The 25,328-nt window shown below is 56.0% G+C and overlaps 1 protein-coding gene across 1 annotated transcript in view; it reads left to right on the forward strand.

Moving 5' to 3' along the window:
• The window catches only part of LOC115945910 (ryanodine receptor 1), a 111,665-nt gene that overhangs the window by 15,525 nt on the left and 70,812 nt on the right, over nt 1-25,328 (forward strand). Inside the window, exons 13-25 of the mRNA XM_034072124.1 lie at nt 1,543-1,676; nt 4,848-5,074; nt 6,490-6,682; nt 8,836-9,058; nt 11,501-11,605; nt 12,218-12,321; nt 13,422-13,505; nt 14,572-14,731; nt 15,964-16,111; nt 17,802-18,007; nt 18,783-18,957; nt 21,613-21,821; nt 24,794-25,188. Of these exons, the coding sequence (XP_033928015.1) occupies nt 1,543-1,676; nt 4,848-5,074; nt 6,490-6,682; nt 8,836-9,058; nt 11,501-11,605; nt 12,218-12,321; nt 13,422-13,505; nt 14,572-14,731; nt 15,964-16,111; nt 17,802-18,007; nt 18,783-18,957; nt 21,613-21,821; nt 24,794-25,188 (2,363 nt within the window). The remainder of the gene's footprint in view (nt 1-1,542; nt 1,677-4,847; nt 5,075-6,489; nt 6,683-8,835; nt 9,059-11,500; nt 11,606-12,217; nt 12,322-13,421; nt 13,506-14,571; nt 14,732-15,963; nt 16,112-17,801; nt 18,008-18,782; nt 18,958-21,612; nt 21,822-24,793; nt 25,189-25,328) is intronic.

The following is a 25,328-nucleotide window of genomic DNA, read 5'->3' on the forward strand; positions in this document are numbered from 1 at the left end:
TATCACACATGTTCTCACATGTTATCACACATGTTATCATATGTTATCCCATGTTATCACATGTTGTATGTTCAGGTCCTGGACGTTCTCTGCTCTCTCTGTGTCTGTGATGCTGTTCATACATGTTATCACACATCACACATGTTATCACACACGTTATCACACATGTTCACACACATGTTATCCCATGTCAGGTCCTGGACGTCCTCTGCTCTCTCTGTGTGTGTGATGCTGTTCACACATGTTATCACACATGTTATGGCACACATGTACACATGTTATCACATGTTCTCACATGTTATCACATGTTGTATGTTCAGGTCCTGGACGTCCTCTGCTCTCTCTGTGTCTGTGATGCTGTTCACACATGTTATCACACATGTTATCCCATGTTATCCCATGTTCACACATGTTATCCCATGTCAGGTGCTGGACGTCCTCTGCTCTCTCTGTGTGTGTGATGCTGTTCACACATGTTATCACACATGTTATGGCACACATGTACACATGTTATCACATGTTCTCACATGTTATCACATGTTGTATGTTCAGGTCCTGGACGTTCTCTGCTCTCTCTGTGTGTGTGATGCTGTCACACATGTTATCACACACATGTTATCACACACATGTTATCACACACATTATCACACATGTTCTCACACATGTTATCCCATGTTATCACATGTTATCACGTGTTCAGGTCCTGGACGTCCTCTGCTCTCTGTGTGTGTGTGATGCTGTCACACATGTTATCACACATCACACACGTTATGGCACACATGTACACATGTTATCACACATGTTATCCCATGTTCACACACATGTTATCACATGTTATCCCATGTTAGGTGCTGGACGTCCTCTGCTCTCTCTGTGTGTGTGATGCTGTTCACACATCACACATCACACACGTTATGGCACACATGTACACATGTTATCACACATGTTCTCACATGTTCTCACATGTTATCACGTGTTCAGGTCCTGGACGTCCTCTGCTCTCTCTGTGTCTGTGATGCTGTTCACACATGTTATCACACATCACACATGTTATCCCATGTTCTCACATGTTATCACATGTTATCCCATGTCAGGTCCTGGACGTCCTCTGCTCTCTCTGTGTGTGTGATGCTGTCACACATGTTATGTTATCACACATCACACATGTTATCACACATGTTATCACATGTTATCCCATGTTATCACGTGTTAGGTGCTGGACGTCCTCTGCTCTCTCTGTGTGTGTGATGCTGTCACACATGTTATCACACACATTATCACACATGCTATCACACACATGTAATCACATGTTGTATGTTCAGGTCCTGGACGTCCTCTGCTCTCTCTGTGTCTGTGATGCTGTTCACACATGTTATCACACACATTATCACACATGCTATCACACACATGTAATCACATGTTGTATGTTCAGGTCCTGGACGTCCTCTGCTCTCTCTGTGTGTGTGATGCTGTCACACATGTTATCACACACGTTATCACACACATGTTCTCACATGTTATCACATGTTATCACGTGTTCAGGTGCTGGACGTTCTCTGCTCTCTCTGTGTCTGTGATGCTGTCGCCGTTCGCTCCAACCAGAACCTCATTACTGAGAACCTGCTCCCGCGGAGAGACCTCCTGCTGCAGACAGGGCTGGTGGACAGGGTCACCAGGTGGGATATGGGGCAGCTATGGGGCTGCTATGGGGCAGGTGTGGGGCTGCTATGGGGCTGGTGGACAGGGTCACTAGGTGAGATGTGGGGCAGCTGTGGGGCAGCTATGGGGCAGGTGTGGGGCTGCTATGGGGCGGCTATGGGGCTGCTATGGGGCTGCTATGGGGCTGCTATGGGGCTGCTATGGGGCTGCTATGGGGCAGGTGTGGGGCACGTGTGGGGCTGCTATGGGGCTGCTATGGGGCAGGTGTGGGGCAGCTGTGGGGCAGCTATGGGGCTGCTATGGGGCTGGTGGACAGGGTCACCAGGTGAGCTATGGGGCTGCTATGGGGCAGGTATGGGGCAGCTATGGGGCAGGTGTGGGGCAGCTGTGGGGCAGGTATGGGGCTGCTGGACTGGGTTACCAGGTGGGATATGGGGCGGCTATGGGGCTGCAGGCTGGGCTGTGCCATAGGGACCCATAGATCCCCATAGACACCCATAGTGACCCATAGATCCCCATAGTGACCCATAGATCCCCATAGTGACCCATAGATCCCCATAGTGACCCATAGACACCCATAGTGACCCATAGATCCCCATAGTGACCCATAGACACCCATAGTGACCCATAGACACCCATAGTGACCCATAGACACCCATAGTGACCCATAGATACCCATAGTGACCCATAGACACCCATAGTGACCCATAGATACCCATAGTGACCCATAGATCCCCATAGTGACCCATAGACACCCATAGTGACCCATAGATCCCCATAGTGACCCATAGACACCCATAGCTCCCCATAGACACCCATAGTGACCCATAGACTCCCATTGACCCCATAGCATCCGGCCCAACGTGTTCGTGGGCACCCACGCCGGCAGCACCCAGTACCCGCGCTGGTACTATGAGGTTGTACTGGAGTCACTGGGCTGTGCCATAGGGACCCATAGTGACCCATAGATCCCTATAGTGACCCATAGACACCCATAGTGACCCATAGATCCCCATAGTGACCCATAGATCCCCATAGACACCCATAGTGACCCATAGACACCCATAGTGACCCATAGATCCCCATAGTGACCCATAGCTCCCCATAGACACCCATAGTGACCCATAGCTCCCCATAGATCCCCATAGTGACCCATAGACACCCATAGTGACCCATAGACACCCATAGTGACCCATAGATCCCTATAGTGACCCATAGACACCCATAGTGACCCATAGACACCCATAGATCCCCATAGACACCCATAGTGACCCATAGACACCCATAGATCCCCATAGACACCCATAGTGACCCATAGATCCCTATAGTGACCCATAGATCCCCATAGCTCCCCATAGGGACCCATAGTGACCCATAGACACCCATAGTGACCCATAGATCCCCATAGACACCCATAGTGACCCATAGATCCCCATAGACACCCATAGTGACCCATAGATCCCCATAGATCCCCATAGTGACCCATAGCTCCCCATAGTGACCCATAGACTCCCATTGACCCCATAGCATCCGGCCCAACGTGTTCGTGGGCACCCACGCCGGCAGCACCCAGTACCCGCGCTGGTACTATGAGGTTGTACTGGAGTCACTGGGCTGTGCCATAGGGACCCATAGTGACCCATAGACACCCATAGTGACCCATAGATCCCTATAGTGACCCATAGATCCCCATAGTGACCCATAGACACCCATAGTGACCCATAGACACCCATAGTGACCCATAGACACCCATAGTGACCCATAGATCCCTATAGTGACCCATAGACACCCATAGTGACCCATAGACCCCCATAGTGACCCATAGATCCCCATAGTGACCCATAGATCCCCATAGACACCCATAGTGACCCATAGTGACCCATAGATCCCCATAGTGACCCATAGATCCCCATTGACCCCATAGCATCCGGCCCAACGTGTTCGTGGGCACCCACGCCGGCAGCACCCAGTACCCGCGCTGGTACTATGAGGTTGTACTGGAGTCACTGGGCTGTGCCATAGGGACCCATAGTGACCCATAGACACCCATAGAACCCCATAGACACCCATAGTGACCCATAGACACCCATAGTGACCCATAGATCCCCATAGACACCCATAGTGACCCATAGACACCCATAGTGACCCATAGACACCCATAGTGACCCATAGATCCCCATAGTGACCCATAGATCCCCATAGACACCCATAGTGACCCATAGATCCCCATAGTGACCCATAGACACCCATAGTGACCCATAGACACCCATAGTGACCCATAGATCCCCATAGTGACCCATAGACACCCATAGTGACCCATAGACACCCATAGTGACCCATAGACACCCATAGTGACCCATAGATCCCCATAGTGACCCATAGATCCCCATAGTGACCCATAGACACCCATAGTGACCCATAGACACCCATAGTGACCCATAGATCCCCATAGACACCCATAGTGACCCATAGACACCCATAGACACCCATAGACACCCATAGTGACCCATAGACTCCCATTGACCCCATAGCATCCGGCCCAACGTGTTCGTGGGCACCCACGCCGGCAGCACCCAGTACCCGCGCTGGTACTATGAGGTTGTACTGGAGTCACTGGGCTGTGCCATAGGGACCCATAGTGACCCATAGACACCCATAGTGACCCATAGATCCCCATAGTGACCCATAGATCCCCATAGTGACCCATAGATACCCATAGTGACCCATAGACACCCATAGTGACCCATAGACACCCATAGTGACCCATAGATCCCCATAGATCCCCATAGACACCCATAGTGACCCATAGACACCCATAGTGACCCATAGATCCCCATAGATCCCCATAGACACCCATAGTGACCCATAGACACCCATAGTGACCCATAGACACCCATAGTGACCCATAGATCCCTATAGTGACCCATAGATCCCCATAGTGACCCATAGATCCCCATAGACACCCATAGTGACCCATAGACACCCATAGTGACCCATAGATCCCTATAGTGACCCATAGATCCCCATAGTGACCCATAGATCCCCATAGACACCCATAGTGACCCATAGACACCCATAGTGACCCATAGATCCCCATAGTGACCCATAGACACCCATAGTGACCCATAGATCCCCATAGTGACCCATAGACCCCCATAGTGACCCATAGACTCCCATTGACCCCATAGCATCCGGCCCAACGTGTTCGTGGGCACCCACGCCGGCAGCACCCAGTACCCGCGCTGGTACTATGAGGTTGTACTGGAGTCACTGGTTCCCTTCCGCGGCGCTGGAGCCACAGTCCTCAGGGTGGGTTGGGCTGCGCTCGGCACCCACAGCCCAGGCCCAGGCAGCACCTGCGGCGCCGGAGACGACCTCAGCTCCTTCGCCTATGATGGACTCCACCTGTGGACAGGTAACAGTGCAGCCAGTGACATAGAGACACATACATGTACATACACATGTACACCTATGGACAGGTAACAGCAGCACAGCCAGTGACATAGAGACACCTATGGACAGGTAATGGGGCCATGGACACTGCCATAGACATACATGTACACCTGTGGACAGGTAACAGCAGCACAGCCAGTGACATAGAGACACATGTACACACACATGTACAGGCAGTACAACCAGTGCCATAGACATACATGTACATCCACATCTACACCTGTGGACAGGTAACAGTACAACCATTGACATAGACACACACACACCTATGGACAGGTACAGGCAGTACAACCATAGACATACACCTGCACCTGTGGACAGGTACTGGTGCTGTGGTCATAGCCATACACACACACACATCTGCATCCCGATCTCCATCCCATTCCCATCCCTTCCCCACTGCTGCCCCATCCTTTACCCATTGGTACCCCATTGTAAACCCATTGCTGCCCCATTCTCACCCCATTGCTCCCCATTGCTGCCCCATTGTTACCCATTGCTCCCCCACTTTTGCCCCATTGCTCCCCCACTGTTACCCCATTGTTACCCCATTGTTAACCCATTGTTAACCCCATGCATCCCTATCCCATCCCAATCCCTTCCCCACTGCTGCCCCATTGTTCCCCCATTCCCACCCCATTGCTGCCCCATTGCTGCCCCACTGATACCCCATTGTCACTCCATTGTTAATGCATTGTTAACCCATTGATAACCCATTGTTAACGCATTGATAACCCATTCTTACCCCATTGCTGCCCCATTGTTACCCCATCCTCACCCCATTCTCACCCCACTGTTACCCCATTGTTACCCTATTGCTGCCCCACATCTGCCCCACTGCTGCCCCACTGATACCCCATTGTCACCCCATTGTTACCCTCTATCTGCCCCACATCTGCCCCATTCTTACCCCCTATCTGCCCCACTGTTACCCCACACCTGCCCCACACCTGCCCCACACCTGCCCCACACCTGCCCCACACCTGCCCCATTGCTGCCCCACACCTGCCCCACACCTGCCCCATTGCTGCCCCACACCTGCCCCACACCTGCCCCACACCTGCCCCACATCTGCCCCACATCTGCCCCACACCTGCCCCACACCTGCCCCACATCTGCCCCACTGTTACCCCATATCTGCCCCACACCTGCCCCATTGCTGCCCCATTGTCACCCCATTGTTACCCCATTGCTGCCCCACACCTGCCCCACACCTGCCCCACACCTGCCCCACACCTGCCCCACATCTGCCCCACATCTGCCCCATATCTGCCCCATTGCTGCCCCATTGTCACCCCATTGTTACCCCATTGCTGCCCCACACCTGCCCCACACCTGCCCCACACCTGCCCCACACCTGCCCCACATCCCCCCCAGGTGGTGTCCCCCGCTCGGTGCCTGCCCCACAGCGTCGAGCCCTGACCGGAGGTGACGTCATCAGCTGCTGCCTGGACCTGGGGGTGCCAAGTGCCTCATTCAGGCTCAATGGGGCTCCAGTCCATGGGATGCTGGAGGCCTTCAACCTGGATGTGCTCTATAGCCCTGTGGTCACGTGCTCGGCCGGCGTCAGGTGACACCCTATGGGGCACATAGGGGTCTATGGGGCTGTGGGGTCCATAGGGGTCTATGGGGCTATGGGGTCTATGGGGTCCATAGGGGTCTATGGGGTCCATAGGGATCTATGGGGCTCCAGTCCATGGGATGCTGGAGGCCTTCAACCTGGACGTGCTCTATAGCCCCGTGGTCACGTGCTCGGCCGGCGTCAGGTGACACCCTATGGGGCACATAGGGGTCTATGGGGCTGTGGGGTCTATGGGGCTGTGGGGTCCATAGGGGTCTATGGGGTCCATAGGGATCTATGGGGCTCCAGTACATGGGATGCTGGAGGCCTTCAACCTGGACGTGCTCTATAGCCCTGTGGTCACGTGCTCAGCCGGCGTCAGGTGACACCCTATGGGGCACATAGGGGTCTATGGGGCTGTGGGGTACATAGGGGTCTATGGGGTCCATAGGGGTCTATGGGGTCCATAGGGGTCTATGGGGTCCATAGGGATCTATGGGGCTCCAGTACACGGGATGCTGGAGGCCTTCAACCTGGATGTGCTCTATAGCCCTGTGGTCACGTGCTCGGCCGGCGTCAGGTGACACCCTATGGGGCACATAGGGGTCTATGGGGCTATGGGGTCTATGGGGCTATGGGGTCTATGGGGCTGTGGGGTCCATAGGGGTCTATGGGGTCCATAGGGATCTATGGGGCTCCAGTACATGGGATGCTGGAGGCCTTCAACCTGGATGTGCTCTATAGCCCTGTGGTCACGTGCTCGGCCGGCGTCAGGTGACACCCTATGGGGCACATAGGGGTCTATGGGGCTGTGGGGTCCATAGGGGTCTATGGGGCTATGGGGTCTATGGGGTACATAGGGATCTATGGGGCTCCAGTCCATGGGATGCTGGAGGCCTTCAACCTGGATGTGCTCTATAGCCCCGTGGTCACGTGCTCGGCCGGCGTCAGGTGACGTCCTATGGGGCACATAGGGGTCTATGGGGCTATGGGGTCTATGGGGCTGTGGGGTCTATGGGGTCCATAGGGGTCTATGGGGTCCATAGGGGTCTATGGGGTCCATAGGGATCTATGGGGCTCCAGTCCATGGGATGCTGGAGGCCTTCAACCTGGATGTGCTCTATAGCCCTGTGGTCACGTGCTCGGCCGGCGTCAGGTGACACCCTATGGGGCACATAGGGGTCTATGGGGCTGTGGGGTCTATGGGGCTGTGGGGTACATAGGGGTCTATGGGGGATATAGAGTCTATAGGGGTCTATAGGTGTCTATAGGAGTCTATAGGGGTGTATGGGGGATATAGGGTCTATAGGTGTCTATAGGGGATATAGGGTCTATAGATGTCTATAGGTCTCTATAGGATCTCTATAGGTCTCTCTAAGATCTCCATAGGATCTCTGTAGGCTCTCTATAGATCTCTATAGGTCAATATAGGTCCCTATAGGTCTCTATATGTCTCTATAGTTCCCTATAGGATCTCTATAGGTCCTTATAGGTCTCTATAGGTCTCTATAGGATCTCTATAGGTTCTCTATAGGATCTCTATAGGATCTCTATAGGTCCCTATAGGTCTCTATATGTCTCTATATGTCTCCATGTCTCTCTATGTGTCTCCATGTCCTCAGGCTGCGGCTGCTGCTGGGCGGGCGCCAGGGTCTCTATAGGATCTCTATATGTCTCTATGTGTCTCTATGTCCTCAGGCTGCGGCTGCTGCTGGGCGGGCGCCAGGGTCTCTATAGGATCTCTATATGTCTCTATAGGATCTCTATAGGATCTCTATATGTCTCTATATGTCTCTATATGTCTCTATATGTCTCTCTATGTCTCCATGTCCCAGGCTGCGGCTGCTGCTGGGCGGGCGCCAGGGTCTCTATAGGATCTCTATATGTCTCCATATGTCTCCATATGTCTCCATGTGTCTCCATGTCTCTCTATATGTCTCCATGTCTCAGGCTGCGGCTGCTGCTGGGCGGGCGCCAGGGTCTCTATATGTCTCTATAGGTCTCTATAGGATCTCTATATGTCTCTATATGTCTCTATATGTCTCCATGTCCTCAGGCTGCGGCTGCTGCTGGGCGGGCGCCAGGGTCTCTATATGTCTCTATAGGTCTCTATAGGATCTCTATATGTCTCTATATGTCTCTATATGTCTCCATGTCCTCAGGCTGCGGCTGCTGCTGGGCGGGCGCCAGGGTCAGTTCCGGTTCCTGCCCCCTCCTGGTTACTCTCCTGTGGCTCAAGCTCTGCTCCCGCGGGAGCGACTGAGACTGGAGCCCTGCAAGGAGCACGAGGGGAGGGGGGGACCCCCCGGGAGCCGGAGCCTGCTGGGGCCCCCCCTGCCCCTGCCCCACACGGCCTTCACCCCCTGCCCTGTGGACACTGCTCAGGTACATGGGGGGCAATGGGAGTCAATGGGAGTCAATGGGAGTCAATGGGAGTCAATGGGAGTCAATGGGAGTCAATGGGGATCAATGGGAGTCAATGGGAGTCAATGGGGATCAATGGGAGTCAATGGGGATCAATGGGGATCAATGGGAGTCAATGGGCATCAATGGGGATCAATGGGAGTCAATGGGGATCAATGGGGATCAATGGGAGTCAATGGGGATCAATGGGAGTCAATGGGGGTCAATGGGGATCAATGGGAGTCAATGGGTTCAATGGGGACCCCCCGGGAGCCGGAGCCTGCTGGGGCCCCCCCTGCCCCTGCCCCACACGGCCTTCACCCCCTGCCCTGTGGACACTGCTCAGGTACATGGGGGGCAATGGGAGTCAATGGGAGTCAATGGGAGTCAATGGGAGTCAATGGGGATCAATGGGAGTCAATGGGGGTCAATGGGAGTCAATGGGGATCAATGGGAGTCAATGGGGTCAATGGGTTCAATGGGTTCAATGGGGACCCCCCGGGAGCTGGAGCCTGCTGGGGCCCCCCCTGCCCCTGCCCCACACGGCCTTCACCCCCTGCCCTGTGGATACAGCACAGGTACATGGGGGGCAATGGGAGTCAATGGGGATCAATGGGAGTCAATGGGAGTCAATGGGGATCAATGGGAGTCAATGGGGATCAATGGGAGTCAATGGGAGTCAATGGGACTCAATGGGAGTCAATGGGGATCAATGGGGATCAATGGGTTCAATGGGGACCCCCCGGGAGCCGGAGCCTGCTGGGGCCCCCCCTGCCCCTGCCCCACACGGCCTTCACCCCCTGCCCTGTGGACACTGCTCAGGTACATGGGGGGCAATGGGAGTCAATGGGGATCAATGGGAGTCAATGGGAGTCAATGGGGATCAATGGGGATCAATGGGAGTCAATGGGGATCAATGGGGATCAATGGGGATCAATGGGGATCAATGGGAGTCAATGGGAGTCAATGGGGATCAATGGGGATCAATGGGGGTCAATGGGGATCAATGGGGTCAATGGGGATCAATGGGGATCAATGGGGGTCAATGGGGGTCAATGGGAGTCAATGGGGATCAATGGGGATCAATGGGGATCAATGGGGTCAATGGGGATCAATGGGAGTCAATGGGGATCAATGGGGATCAATGGGGTCAATGGGGATCAATGGGAGTCAATGGGGATCAATGGGGTCAATGGGTTCAATGGGGACCCCCCGGGAGCCGGAGCCTGCTGGGGCCCCCCCTGCCCCTGCCCCACACGGCCTTCACCCCCTGCCCTGTGGACACTGCTCAGGTACATGGGGGGCAATGGGAGTCAATGGGAGTCAATGGGAGTCAATGGGAGTCAATGGGAGTCAATGGGGATCAATGGGAGTCAATGGGGGTCAATGGGGGTCAATGGGAGTCAATGGGAGTCAATGGGAGTCAATGGGAGTCAATGGGGATCAATGGGAGTCAATGGGGATCAATGGGAGTCAATGGGGATCAATGGGAGTCAATGGGGATCAATGGGAGTCAATGGGAGTCAATGGGGATCAATGGGACTCAATGGGAGTCAATGGGAGTCAATGGGGATCAATGGGATCAATGGGAGTCAATGGGAGTCAATGGGAGTCAATGGGAGTCAATGGGAGTCAATGGGGATCAATGGGGATCAATGGGTTCAATGGGGACCCCCCGGGAGCCGGAGCCTGCTGGGGCCCCCCCTGCCCCTGCCCCACACGGCCTTCACCCCCTGCCCTGTGGACACTGCTCAGGTACATGGGGGGCAATGGGAGTCAATGGGAGTCAATGGGAGTCAATGGGAGTCAATGGGAGTCAATGGGGATCAATGGGGATCAATGGGGATCAATGCGAGTCAATGGGAGTCAATGGGGATCAATGGGAGTCAATGGGAGTCAATGGGAGTCAATGGGAGTCAATGGGGATCAATGGGAGTCAATGGGGGTCAATGGGAGTCAATGGGAGTCAATGGGAGTCAATGGGAGTCAATGGGAGTCAATGGGAGTCAATGGGGATCAATGGGGATCAATGGGAGTCAATGGGGATCAATGGGGATCAATGGGAGTCAATGGGAGTCAATGGGAGTCAATGGGGGTCAATGGGAGTCAATGGGAGTCAATGGGGATCAATGGGGATCAATGGGGGTCAATGGGAGTCAATGGGATCAATGGGGTCAATGGGTTCAATGGGGACCCCCCGGGAGCCGGAGCCTGCTGGGGCCCCCCCTGCCCCTGCCCCACACGGCCTTCACCCCCTGCCCTGTGGACACTGCTCAGGTACATGGGAGTCAATGGGAGTCAATGGGAGTCAATGGGATCAATGGGGATCAATGGGGGATCAATGGGGATCAATGGGTATCAATGGGGATCAATGGGGGGTATTTGTGGGTCATTGCTCACCCCCCCCCCCCTCTGCCCCCCCAGATTGTGCTCCCCCCACACCTGGAGCGGGTGAGGGAGAAGCTGGCAGAGAACATCCATGAGCTGTGGGCCCTGACCCGCATCGAGCAGGGATGGAGCTACGGACCCGTGAGTGCCCCATAGGGACCCATAGGGACCCATAGGGACCCATAGGGACCCATAGAGACACATAGAGACCCATAGGGACCATAGGGACCCATAGAGACACATAGAGACACATAGAGACACATAGAGAGACATAGAGACACATAGGGACCCATAGGGATACATGGAGACACATAGAGACACATAGAGACACATAGAGACACATAGGGACACATAGAGACACATAGGGACCCATAGAGAGACATAGAGACCATAGAGACACATAGGGACCCATAGGGACCCATAGAGACACATAGAGACACATAGAGACCATAGAGACACATAGAGATACATAGAGACACATAGAGACACATAGAGACACATAGAGACACATAGAGACACATAGAGACACATAGAGACACATAGAGACCCATAGCACCTCATCGAGCTCCATAGCACCACATAGAGCCCATAGAGCCCCATAGCACCTCATATAACCCATAGGGATCTTAGGATCATTTCTGGGGCTCCCAGACCCATTTTTGGGGTCCCAGACCCATTTTTGGGGGTCCCAGACCCATTTTTTGGGGTCCCGGACCCATTTTTGGGCTCCCTGACCTGGTTTTGGGGTCCCAGGTCCGTGATGATGCTCAGCGCCTGCATCCCTGTCTGCTCAGCTTCCATAACCTGCCCGACCCCGAGCGCAGCTACAACCTACAGATGTCAGGGGAGACCCTAAAGTAAGGGGGGCCCTATGGGGGGGGGGTTTGGGGTCCCCCCATTGTCCTCATCCCCCCTTGGGTGGGTTTTGGGGTCCCCCCATTGCTCTGATCCCCCCTTGGGTGGGTTTTGGGGTCCCCTCTTTCCATATCCCCCCAGTAGGGCTGGGTTTGGGGTTCCCCTTATGCTGGGGGGGGGGGTTGTCCATTGGGGTGCCTATAGGGGGTCCCCATTGAGGGTCTCCATTGGGGTCCCTGTGCCCATTGGGGTGCCCCCATTGATGGTTCCCATTGGGGTCTCCATTGATGGGTCCCATTGGGGTCTCCATTGATGGTTCCCATTGGGGTCTCCATTGATGGGTCCCATTGGGTCCCCATTGATGGGTTCCATTGGGGTCCCCATTGATGGTTCCCATTGGGTCCCCATTGATGGGTCCCATTGGGGTCCCCATTGATGGGTCCCATTGGGGTCTCCATTGATGGGTCCCATTGGGGTGCCCCCATTGATGGGTCCCATTGGGGTCTCCATTGATGGTTCCCATTGGGTCCCCATTGATGGTTCCCATTGGGGTCTCCATTGATGGTTCCCATTGGGGTCTCCATTGATGGTTCCCATTGGGGTCTCCATTGATGGGTCCCATTGGGGTCTCCATTGATGGGTCCCATTGGGGTCTCCATTGATGGGTCCCATTGGGGTCTCCATTGATGGGTCCCATTGGGGTCTCCATTGATGGGTCCCATTGGGTCCCCATTGATGGTTCCCATTGGGGTCCCCATTGATGGGTCCCATTGGGGTCTCCATTGATGGTTCCCATTGGGGTCTCCATTGATGGTTCCCATAGGGGTCCCCATTGATGGGTCCCATTGGGGTCCCCATTGATGGGTCCCATTGGGTCCCCATTGATGGGTCCCATTGGGGTCCCCATTGATGGGTCCCATTGGGGTCTCCATTGATGGGTCCCATTGGGGTCTCCATTGATGGTTCCCATTGGGGTCTCCATTGATGGTTCCCATTGGGGTCTCCATTGATGGGTCCCATTGGGGTCTCCATTGATGGGTCCCATTGGGGTCCCCATTGATGGTTCCCATTGGGTCCCCATTGGGGTCCCTGTGCCCCATAGGACCCTATTGGCCCTTGGCTGCCATGTGGGGATGGCTGATGAGAAAGCTGAAGAGAACCTAAGGAAGATCAAACTGCCCAAAACGTGAGTGGGGGGAACCAGTTTGGGCCCAGTTCATCCCAGTTCATCCCAGTTCATCCCAGTTCATCCCAGTTTGGTCCTGGTTGATTCCAGTTGATCCCAGTTTGCTCCCATTTGATCCCAGTTGCTCCCAGTCACTCCCAGTTTGCTCCCAGTTGCTCCCAGTCACTCCCAGTTGCTCCCAGTTTGCTCCCAGTCACTCCCAGTTTGCTCCCAGTTTCATCCCAGTTGCTCCCAGTTTGCTCCCAGTCACTCCCAGTCCCTCCCAGTCACTCCCAGTTTGCTCCCAGTCCCTCCCAGTTTGCTCCCAGTCACTCCCAGTCACTCCCAGTTTGCTCCCAGTCACTCCCAGTCCCTCCCAGTCCCTCCCAGTCACTCCCAGTCACTCCCAGTTTGCTCCCAGTCTTTCCCAGTCGCTCCCAGTCACTCCCAGTTTGCTCCCAGTCACTCCCAGTCACTCCCAGTCTCTCCCAGTTTGCTCCCAGTCCCTCCCAGTCACTCCCAGTCACTCCCAGTCGCTCCCAGTTTGCTCCCAGTCACTCCCAGTCACTCCCAGTCACTCCCAGTCACTCCCAGTCTCTCCCAGTCACTCCCAGTCACTCCCAGTCACTCCCAGTTGCTCCCAGTTGCTCCCAGTCCCTCCCAGTCCCTCCCAGTCACTCCCAGTTTGCTCCCAGTCACTCCCAGTCACTCCCAGTCTCTCCCAGTTTGATCCCAGTTTGCTCCCAGTCTCTCCCAGTTTGCTCCCAGTTTGCTCCCAGTCACTCCCAGTTTGCTCCCAGTCACTCCCAGTCACTCCCAGTTTGCTCCCAGTCACTCCCAGTCACTCCCAGTTTGCTCCCAGTCACTCCCAGTTTGCTCCCAGTTTGCTCCCAGTCCCTCCCAGTCACTCCCAGTCCCTCCCAGTCTCTCCCAGTTTGATCCCAGTCTCTCCCAGTTTGCTCCCAGTCACTCCCAGTTTGCTCCCAGTCACTCCCAGTCTCTCCCAGTCACTCCCAGTTTGCTCCCAGTCGCTCCCAGTCCCTCCCAGTCCCTCCCAGTCCCTCCCAGTTAACCCCAGTGCCCCCAGGTACACGATGTCCAATGGGTACAAGCCGGCACCACTGGACCTGGCCCATGTGAAGCTGACACCAGCACAGCTGACACTGGTTGACAGACTGGCTGAGAACAGTCACAACGTGTGGGCCCGAGACCGAGTACAGCAGGGCTGGAGCTACAGCACAGTGCAGGTGGGAGCCGAAACACCCCTAAAACACCTGAAAACAGCCAAAAACACCCCAAAAACACCTGAAAACAGCCCAAAAACACCCCAAAAACACCCTAAAAACAGCTGAAAACACCCCAAAACACCCCAAACCACCCCAGAAACACCTGAAAACACCCAAAAACAGCTGAAAACACCCCAAAAACACCCCAAAACAGCCCGAAACACCCCAAAACCACCTGAAAACACCCCAAAAACACCTGAAAACAGCTGAAAACACCCCAAAAACAGCCAAAAACACCCTAAAACACCCCAAAAACACCCGAAAACAGCTGAAAACACCCTAAAACAGCCCGAAAACACCCCAAAAACACCCTGAAACAGCCCAAAAACACCCCAAAAACACCTGAAAACAGCCCAAAAACAGCCAAAAACACCCCAAAAACACCCCAAAAACACCCCGAAAACACCTGAAAACACCCTAAAACACCCAAAAACAGCCCAAAAACACCCTAAAAACATCCGAAAACAACCCAAAACACCCCAAAACACCCCAAAAACAGCCCGAAACACCCCAAAAACACCCTAAAACAGCCCAAAAACACCCCAAAAACACCCCAAAAACACCCCAAAACACCCCAAAACCAGCCCGAAACCACCCAAAAACCATGGGAAACATCCCAAAATTGACCAAAATTGACCAAAATTGACCAAAATTGACCAAAATTGACCCCCATGTTACCCCCATGTTATCCCTATGTTATCCCCATGTTATCCCCATGTTATCCCTATGTTATCCCCATGTTATCCCTATGTTATCCCTATGTTATCTCCATGTTATCCCCATGTTATCCCCATGTTATCCCTATGTTATCCCCATGTTATCCCCATGTTATCCCTATGTTATCCCCATGTTATCCCCATGTTATCCCCATGTTATCCCCATGTTATCCCCATGTTATCCCTATGTCATTCCCATGTTATTCCCATGTTATCCACATGTTATTCCCATGTTATTCCCATGTTATTCCCATGTTATCCCCATGTTATCCCCATGTTATCCCCATGTTATCCCCATGTTATCCCTATGTTATCCCCATGTTATCCCCATGTTATCCCTATGTTATCCCTATGTTATCCCTATGTTATCCCTATGTTATCCCTATGTTATCCCCATGTTATCCCCATGTTATCCCTATGTTATCCCTATGTTATCCCTATGTTATCCCTATGTTATCCCTATGTTATCCTATATAGGACATCAAGGACAAGCGGAACCCGCGCCTGGTTCCCTACAACCTCCTGGATGAGAACACCAAGAGCCGTAACCGGGAGAGCCTGGGCCAGGCTGTGAGGACCCTACTGGGCTATGGGTACAACATAGAGCCCCCGGACCAGGACACGCGTGAGTGTGGGGCTATGGGGCACTATGGGGCTATGGGGCACTATGGGGGTAATGGGAGCTATGGGGCACTATGGGGCTATGGGGCACTATGGGGCTATGGGGCACTATGGGGCTATGGGGCACTATGGGGCTATGGGGAGCTATGGGGCTATGGGGCACTATGGGGCTATGGGGCTATGGGGCTATGGGGCCATGAGAGTGCCTTTTGGGGGGGCATGGAGGACACAGGGGTCTCCATTGGGTGCCATGGATGCATCCTTCCTTGGGTACCACTGGGATGCTCTCTCCATTGGGTACCACTGGAGGATGCTGTCTCCATTGGTTACCATGGATACCCCTGTCTCTAACCCCTCTCTCCATTGGTTACCATGGTTACCCCTGTCTCTAACCCCTCTCTCCCCATTGGGTACCATTGGGATGCTCTCCCCATTGGTCACCATGGTTACCCCTGTCTCTAACCCCTCTCCCCATTGGTCACCATGGTTACCCCTGTCTCTAACCCCTCTCTCCATTGGGTACCACTGGAGGATGCTGTCCCCATTGGTTACCATGGTTACCCCCATCTCTCCCCCAGCATCCCTGTCAGCCCCAGGCCCTCCGGGTGTTCGCCCGCGGTTGTTCCGTGCCGAGCGCTCCCTCCCCATTGGTTACCATTGGGATGCTGTCCCCATTGGTTACCATGGTTACCCCTGTCTCTAACCCCTCTCTCCATTGGGTACCACTGGAGGATGCTGTCCCCATTGGTTACCATGGATACCCCTGTCTCTAACCCCTCTCTCCATTGGGTACCACTGGAGGATGCTCTCCCCATTGGTCACCATGGTTACCCCTGTCTCTAACCCCTCTCTCCATTGGGTACCACTGGAGGATGCTCTCCCCATTGGTCACCATGGATACCCCTGTCTCTAACCCCTCTCCCCATTGGGTACCACTGGAGGATGCTCTCCCCATTGGTCACCATGGTTACCCCTGTCTCTAACCCCTCTCTCCATTGGTTACCATGGTTACCCCTGTCTCTAACCCCTCTCTCCATTGGGTACCATTGGGATGCTGTCCCCATTGGTTACCATGGATACCCCTGTCTCTGTCCATGGTGCTGACCCGTCCCCATTGGTTACCATTGGGATGCTCTCCCCATTGGGTACCACTGGAGGATGCTGTCCCCATTGGTTACCATGGTTACCCCCATCTCTCCCCCCTCTCCCCATTGGGTACCACTGGAGGATGCTCTCCCCATTGGTTACCATGGATACCCCTGTCTCTAACCCCTCTCTCCATTGGTTACCATTGGGATGCTGTCCCCATTGGTTACCATGGTTACCCCTGTCTCTGTCCATGGTGCTGACCCGTCCCCATTGGGTACCATTGGGATGCTCTCTCCATTGGGTACCACTGGAGGATGCTGTCCCCATTGGTCACCATGGTTACCCCTGTCTCTAACCCCTCTCTCCATTGGGTACCACTGGAGGATGCTCTCCCCATTGGTCACCATGGTTACCCCTGTCTCTAACCCCTCTCCCCATTGGTTACCATTGGGATGCTGTCCCCATTGGTTACCATGGCAACCCCTGTCTCTCTCCCCCCCAGCATCACTATCAGCCCCAGGCCCTCCGGGTGTTCGCCCGCGGTTGTTCCGTGCCGAGCGCTCCCTCCCCATTGGTTACCATGGTTACCCCCATCTCCCCCCCAGCATCCCTGTCAGCCCCAGGCCCTCCGGGTGTTCGCCCGCGGTTGTTCCGTGCCGAGCGCTCCCTCGCGGTGTCTTCTGGCCGCTGGTACTTCGAGTTCGAGGCTGTGACTGGGGGTCCCATGCGTGTGGGGTGGGCTCGGCCCCACCTGCGCCCTGACATCGACCTGGGGGCTGATGAGCTGGCGTTCGCCTTCGATGGGCACCGAGTGAGTGATGGGAGTCAATGGGGATCAATGGGGATCAATGGGGGTTGATGGGGATCAATGGGGATCAATGGGGGTCAATGGGGGTTGATGGGGATCAATGGGATCATTGGGAGTCATTGGGAATCAATGATCCCCCATAACCCCCATAACCCCCATCACCCCATAACCCCCATTACCCCATATCCCCCCATAACCCCCATCACCCCATAACCCCCATCACCCCATAGCCCCCATCACCCCATAACCCCCATCACCCCATATCCCCCATAACCCCCACCACCCCATAGCCCCCATCACCCCATATCCCCCATAACCCCCATCACCCCATAACCCCCATCACCCCATAACCCCCGTAACCCCCCATAACCCCCATCACCCCATAACCCCCATCACCCCCATTCCCCCATAACCCCCATCACCCCATATCCCCCATAACCCCCATAACCCCCATCACCCCATAACCCCCATAACCCCCATCACCCCATAACCCCCATAACCCCCATAACCCCATAACCCCCATAACCCCCATCACCCCATAACCCCCATCACCCCATATCCCCCATAACCCCCATCACCCCATAACCCCCATCACCCCATAACCCCCATCACCCCATATCCCCCCATAACCCCCATTACCCCCATAACCCCCATCACCCCATCACCCCCATAACCCCCATCACCCCATCACCCCCATAACCCCCATCACCCCATAACCCCCATAACCCCCATTACCCCATATCCCCCCATAACCCCCATATCCCCCCATTGCCCCCAGGCCCAGCGCTGGCACGTGGGCAGCGAGTCCTTTGGTCGCCCATGGCAAGCAGGGGACGTTGTGGGTTGTATGATCGACCTGACTGAGACCCACATCTCCTTCACCCTCAATGGGGAGATGCTCATCAGTGATGCTGGATCCGAGGTGGCCTTCAAGGGCTTCGATGTGGGTGAAGGTGGGTGTCCTATGGGGCTCAATGGGTGTCCTATGGGGCTCAATGGGTGCCTATGGGGCTCAATGGGAGCCTATGGGGCTCAATGGGTGCCTATGGGGTTGAATGGGTGCCCTATGGGGTTGAATGGGTGTCCTATGGGGTTGAATGGGTGTCCTATGGGGCTCAATGGGTGCTCTATGGGGCTCAATGGGTGCCTATGGGGTTGAATGGGTGTCCTATGGGGTTGAATGGGTGCCCTATGGGGTTGAATGGGTGTCCTGTGGGGCTCAATGGGTGCCCTATGGGGTTGAATGGGTGTCCTATGGGGTTGAATGGGTGTCCTATGGGGCTCAATGGGTGCCCTATGGGGTTGAATGGGTGTCCTATGGGGTTGAATGGGTGTCCTATGGGGCTCAATGGGTGCCACATAGGGTTCAGTGGATGGAATGGGCTCCCATAGGGATGAATGGGCTCCCATAGGGATGAATGGGCTCCCATAGGGATGAATGGGCTCCCATAGGGATGAATGGGCTCCCATTGTCTCTATAGGGTTCGTCCCTGCCTGCAGTCTCCCTCCCGGCCACCGGGGGCTCCATAGGGATGAATGGGCTCCCATAGGGATGAATGGGCTCCCATAGGGATGAATGGGCTCCCATTGTCTCTATAGGGTTCGTCCCTGCCTGCAGTCTCCCTCCCGGCCACCGGGGGCTCCATAGGGATGAATGGGCTCCCATAGGGATGAATGGGCTCCCATAGGGATGAATGGGCTCCCATAGGGATGAATGGGCTCCCATTGTCTCTATAGGGTTCGTCCCTGCCTGCAGTCTCCCTCCCGGCCACCGGGGGCTCCATAGGGATGAATGGGCTCCCATAGGGATGAATGGGCTCCCATAGGGATGAATGGGCTCCCATAGGGATGAATGGGCTCCCATTGTCTCTATAGGGTTCGTCCCTGCCTGCAGTCTCCCTCCCGGCCACCGGGGGCTCCATAGGGATGAATGGGCTCCCATAGGGATGAATGGGCTCCCATAGGGATGAATGGGCTCCCATAGGGATGAATGGGCTCCCATAGGGATGAATGGGCTCCCATTGTCTCTATAGGGTTCGTCCCTGCCTGCAGTCTCCCTCCCGGCCACCGGGGGCTCCATAGGGATGAATGGGCTCCCATAGGGATGAATGGGCTCCCATAGGGATGAATGGGCTCCCATAGGGATGAATGGGCTCCCATAGGGATGAATGGGCTCCCATAGGGATGAATGGGCTCCCATTGTCTCTATAGGGTTCGTCCCTGCCTGCAGTCTCCCTCCCGGCCACCGGGGGCTCCATAGGGATGAATGGGCTCCCATAGGGATGAATGGGCTCCCATAGGGATGAATGGGCTCCCATTGTCTCTATAGGGTTCGTCCCTGCCTGCAGTCTCCCTCCCGGCCACTGGGGGCTCCATAGGGATGAATGGGCTCCCATAGGGATGAATGGGCTCCCATAGGGATGAATGGGCTCCCATTGTCTCTATAGGGTTCGTCCCTGCCTGCAGTCTCCCTCCCGGCCACTGGGGGCTCCCATAGGGATGAATGGGCTCCCATAGGGATGAATGGGCTCCCATAGGGATGAATGGGCTCCCACAGGGATGAATGGGCTCCCATAGGGATGAATGGGCTCCCATAGGGATGAATGGGCTCCCATAGGGATGAATGGGCTCCATAGGGATGAATGGGCTCCCATAGGGATGAATGGGCTCCCATAGGGATGAATGGGCTCCCATTGTCTCTATAGGGTTCGTCCCTGCCTGCAGTCTCCCTCCCGGCCACTGGGGGCTCCATAGGGATGAATGGGCTCCATAGGGATGAATGGGCTCCCATAGGGATGAATGGGCTCCCATAGGGATGAATGGGCTCCATAGGGATGAATGGGCTCCATAGGGATGAATGGGCTCCCATAGCGATGAATGGGCTCCCATAGGGATGAATGGGCTCCCATAGGGATGAATGGGCTCCCATAGGGATGAATGGGCTCCCATTGTCTCTATAGGGTTCGTCCCTGCCTGCAGTCTCCCTCCCGGCCACTGGGGGCTCCATAGGGATGAATGGGCTCCCATAGGGATGAATGGGCTCCCATAGGGATGAATGGGCTCCATAGGGATGAATGGGCTCCCATAGGGATGAATGGGCTCCCATAGGGATGAATGGGCTCCCATAGGGATGAATGGGCTCCCATTGTCTCTATAGGGTTCGTCCCTGCCTGCAGTCTCCCTCCCGGCCACTGGGGGCTCCATAGGGATGAATGGGCTCCATAGGGATGAATGGGCTCCCATAGGGATGAATGGGCTCCCATAGGGATGAATGGGCTCCATAGGGATGAATGGGCTCCATAGGGATGAATGGGCTCCCATAGCGATGAATGGGCTCCCATAGGGATGAATGGGCTCCCATAGGGATGAATGGGCTCCCATAGGGATGAATGGGCTCCATAGGGATGAATGGGCTCCCATTGTCTCTATAGGGTTCGTCCCTGCCTGCAGTCTCCCTCCCGGCCACTGGGGGCTCCATAGGGATGAATGGGCTCCCATAGGGATGAATGGGCTCCATAGGGATGAATGGGCTCCCATAGGGATGAATGGGCTCCCATAGGGATGAATGGGCTCCCATAGGGATGAATGGGCTCCCATTGTCTCTATAGGGTTCGTCCCTGCCTGCAGTCTCCCTCCCGGCCACTGGGGTCGCCTCAATCTGGGTTCGGTTGTTTCCTCCCTTCGGTTCTTCACCGTCTGTGGCCTCCAGGAAGGGTTTGAGCCCTTCGGGGTCAACCGGAAGCGACCCCTCCCCCTCTGGGTCAGCCACAGCTGCCCCCGCTTCCTGCCCCTCCCCCCGGAGCACCCACACATAGAGGTGGGGGGAGGGGAGGGGGGAGGGGGGGGGGGGGGGTCACGTGGGGGGAGGGGGTGGGGGAGGGGGGGTCATGTGGGGGGATGGGGGGAGGGGGGAAGGTTCCATGGGGGGGCCCTGATGCACCCCAGGGGTTGGGGGGGGTTGGGTGATTCCATCCCCATCCATTCCCATTGGGAATCATTCCCATCCCCATCCCATCCCATCCCCATCCCATCCCCATCCCCATCCCATCCCCATCCCATCCCCATCCCATCCCATCCCCATCCCATCCCCATCCCCATCCCATCCCCATCCCATCCCCATCCCATCCCATCCCCATCCCATCCCCATCCCATCCCCATCCCATCCCATCCCCATCCCATCCCATCCCCATCCCCATCCCATCCCATCCCCATCCCATCCCATCCCCATCCCATCCCATCCCCATCCCATCCCATCCCCATCCCCATCCCATCCCCATCCCATCCCATCCCCATCCCATCCCATCCCCATCCCCATCCCATCCCATCCCCATCCCATCCCCATCCCATCCCATCCCCATCCCCATCCCATCCCATCCCATCCCATCCCCATCCCCATCCCCATCCCATCCCCATCCCATCCCATCCCATCCCATCCCATCCCATCCCCATCCCATCCCATCCCATCCCATCCCATCCCATCCCCATCCCATCCCCATCCCATCCCATCCCATCCCCATCCCCATCCCATCCCCATCCCATCCCATCCCATCCCATCCCCATCCCCATCCCATCCCATCCCATCCCATCCCATCCCATCCCATCCCATCCCCATCCCATCCCATCCCCATCCCCATCCCATCCCATCCCATCCCATCCCCATCCCATCCCATCCCCATCCCATCCCATCCCATTGGGAACCATCCCCATTCACCCCCATTCACCCCCATTCACCCCCATTCACCTCCATTCACCCCCATTCACCCCCATTCATCCCCATTCATCCCCATTCACCCCCATTCATCCCCATTCACTCCCATTCATCCCCATTCACCCCATTCACCCCCATTCACCCCCATTCACCTCCATTCATCCCCATTCACCCCATTCACCCCCATTCACCCCCATTCACCCCCATTCATCCCCATTCACCCCCATTCACCCCCATTCACCCCCATTCACCCCATTCATCCCCATTCATTCCCATTCACCCCCATTCACTCCCATTCATCCCCATTCACACCCATTCACCCCCATTCATCCCCATTCACCCCCATTCACCCCCATTCACCCCATTCACCCCCATTCACCCCCATTCACCCCCATTCATCCCCATTCACCCCCATTCACCCCCATTCACCCCCATTCACTCCCATTCACCCCCATTCATCCCCATTCACCCCCATTCACCCCCATTCATCCCCATTCATCCCCATTCATCCCCATTCACCCCATTCACTCCCATTCACCCCCATTCATCCCCATTCACCCCATTCACCCCCATTCACCCCCATTCATCCCCATTCACCCCCATTCACCCCATTCACCCCCATTCACCCCCATTCACCCCCATTCACCCCCATTCATCCCCATTCACCCCCATTCACCCCATTCACCCCCATTCACTCCCATTCATCCCCATTCACACCCATTCACCCCCATTCACCCCCATTCACCCCCATTCACCCCCATTCACCCCATTCACCCCCATTCACCCCCATTCACCCCCATTCACCCCCATTCACCCCCATTCATCCCCATTCACCCCCATTCACCCCCATTCATCCCCATTCATCCCCATTCATCCCCATTCACCCCATTCACCCCCATTCACCCCCATTCATCCCCATTCACCCCATTCACCCCATTCACCCCATTCACCCCCATTCACTCCCATTCACCCCATTCACCCCATTCACCCCCATTCATCCCCATTCACCCCCATTCACCCCCATTCACCCCCATTCACCCCCATTCATCCCCATTCATCCCCAGTCATCCCCATTCACCCCCATTCACCCCCATTCACCCCCATTCACCTCCATTCACCCCCATTCACCCCCATTCACCCCCATTCACCCCCATTCATCCCCATTCACCCCCATTCACCCCCATTCATCCCCATTCACCCCCATTCATCCCCATTCACTCCCATTCACTCCCATTCACCCCATTCACCCCCATTCATCCCCATTCACCCCCATTCACCCCCATTCATCCCCATTCACCCCCATTCATCCCCATTCACCCCCATTCACTCCCATTCATCCCCATTCACCCCCATTCACTCCCATTCACCTCCATTCACCTCCATTCACCCCCATTCACCCCATTCATCCCCATTCACCCCCATTCATCCCATTCACCCCCATTCACCCCATTCACTCCCATTCACTCCCATTCACCCCCATTCACCCCATTCACTCCCATTCACCCCATTCACCCCCATTCACCCCCATTCATCCCATTCACCCCCATTCATCCCCATTCACCCCCATTCACCCCCATTCATCCCATTCACCCCCATTCACCCCCATTCACCCCCATTCACCCCCATTCACCTCCATTCACTCCATTCACCCCCATTCACCCCATTCACCCCCATTCACCCCCATACACCCCATTCATCCCCATTCACCCCCATTCACCCCCATTCACTCCATTCACCTCCATTCACCCCCATTCACCCCCATTCATCCCCATTCACCCCCATTCATCCCCATTCACCCCCATTCATCCCCATTCACCCCATTCACCCCCATTCACCCCCATTCACCCCCATTCACCCCCATTCACCTCCATTCACCCCATTCATCCCCATTCATCCCCATTCACCCCCATTCACCCCCATTCACCCCCATTCACCCCCATTCATCCCATTCACCCCCATTCACCCCCATTCACCCCCATTCACCCCCATTCACCCCCATTCATCCCCATTCACCCCCATTCACCCCCATTCATCCCCATTCACTCCCATTCACCCCCATCTCCCCCTCCCCCCCCCCGCAGGTCACGCGCGTTGACGCCACCCCGGACTCCCCCCCCTCCCTCCGCCTGTCCCGGCGCGCGCCCGCGGCCACGCCCCCCTCGGGGGCGGAGCTTGTCCAGCTCCGCCTGAGCCTCCCCGTGCGCTTCCACGCGCGCTTCCGGTGCGCGCCCCCGATGCCCCCAGGCCCCGCCCCCCCGGCCCCGCCCCCTGACCCCGCCCCTGACCCCGAGGAGGACTTCGAGCGGTTGCGGCGCTCGGCGGCCCCGCCCCCCCGGCCACGCCCCGATGACGTCGAGGGGACCACGCCCACCGCGCAGCCCCTCCCACCCGGAGCCCCGCCCCCCGAGGCCCCACGGGGGGGGGGAGGGGAGAACGAGAAGGATGCGGCCACCGAGAAGGGGAAGACACGGAGGGGGTGAGGGGCTGGGACCTATAGGGGATGTGGGGCTGGGACCTATAGGGGATGTGGGGCTGGGACCTATAGGGGGTGAGGGGCAGGGACCTATAGGGGATGTGGGGCTGGGACCTATAGGGGGTGTGGGGCTGGGACCTATA

Source organism: Melopsittacus undulatus, chromosome 24 (assembly GCF_012275295.1).
Source record: "Melopsittacus undulatus isolate bMelUnd1 chromosome 24, bMelUnd1.mat.Z, whole genome shotgun sequence".
NCBI lineage: Eukaryota > Metazoa > Chordata > Aves > Psittaciformes > Psittaculidae > Melopsittacus > Melopsittacus undulatus.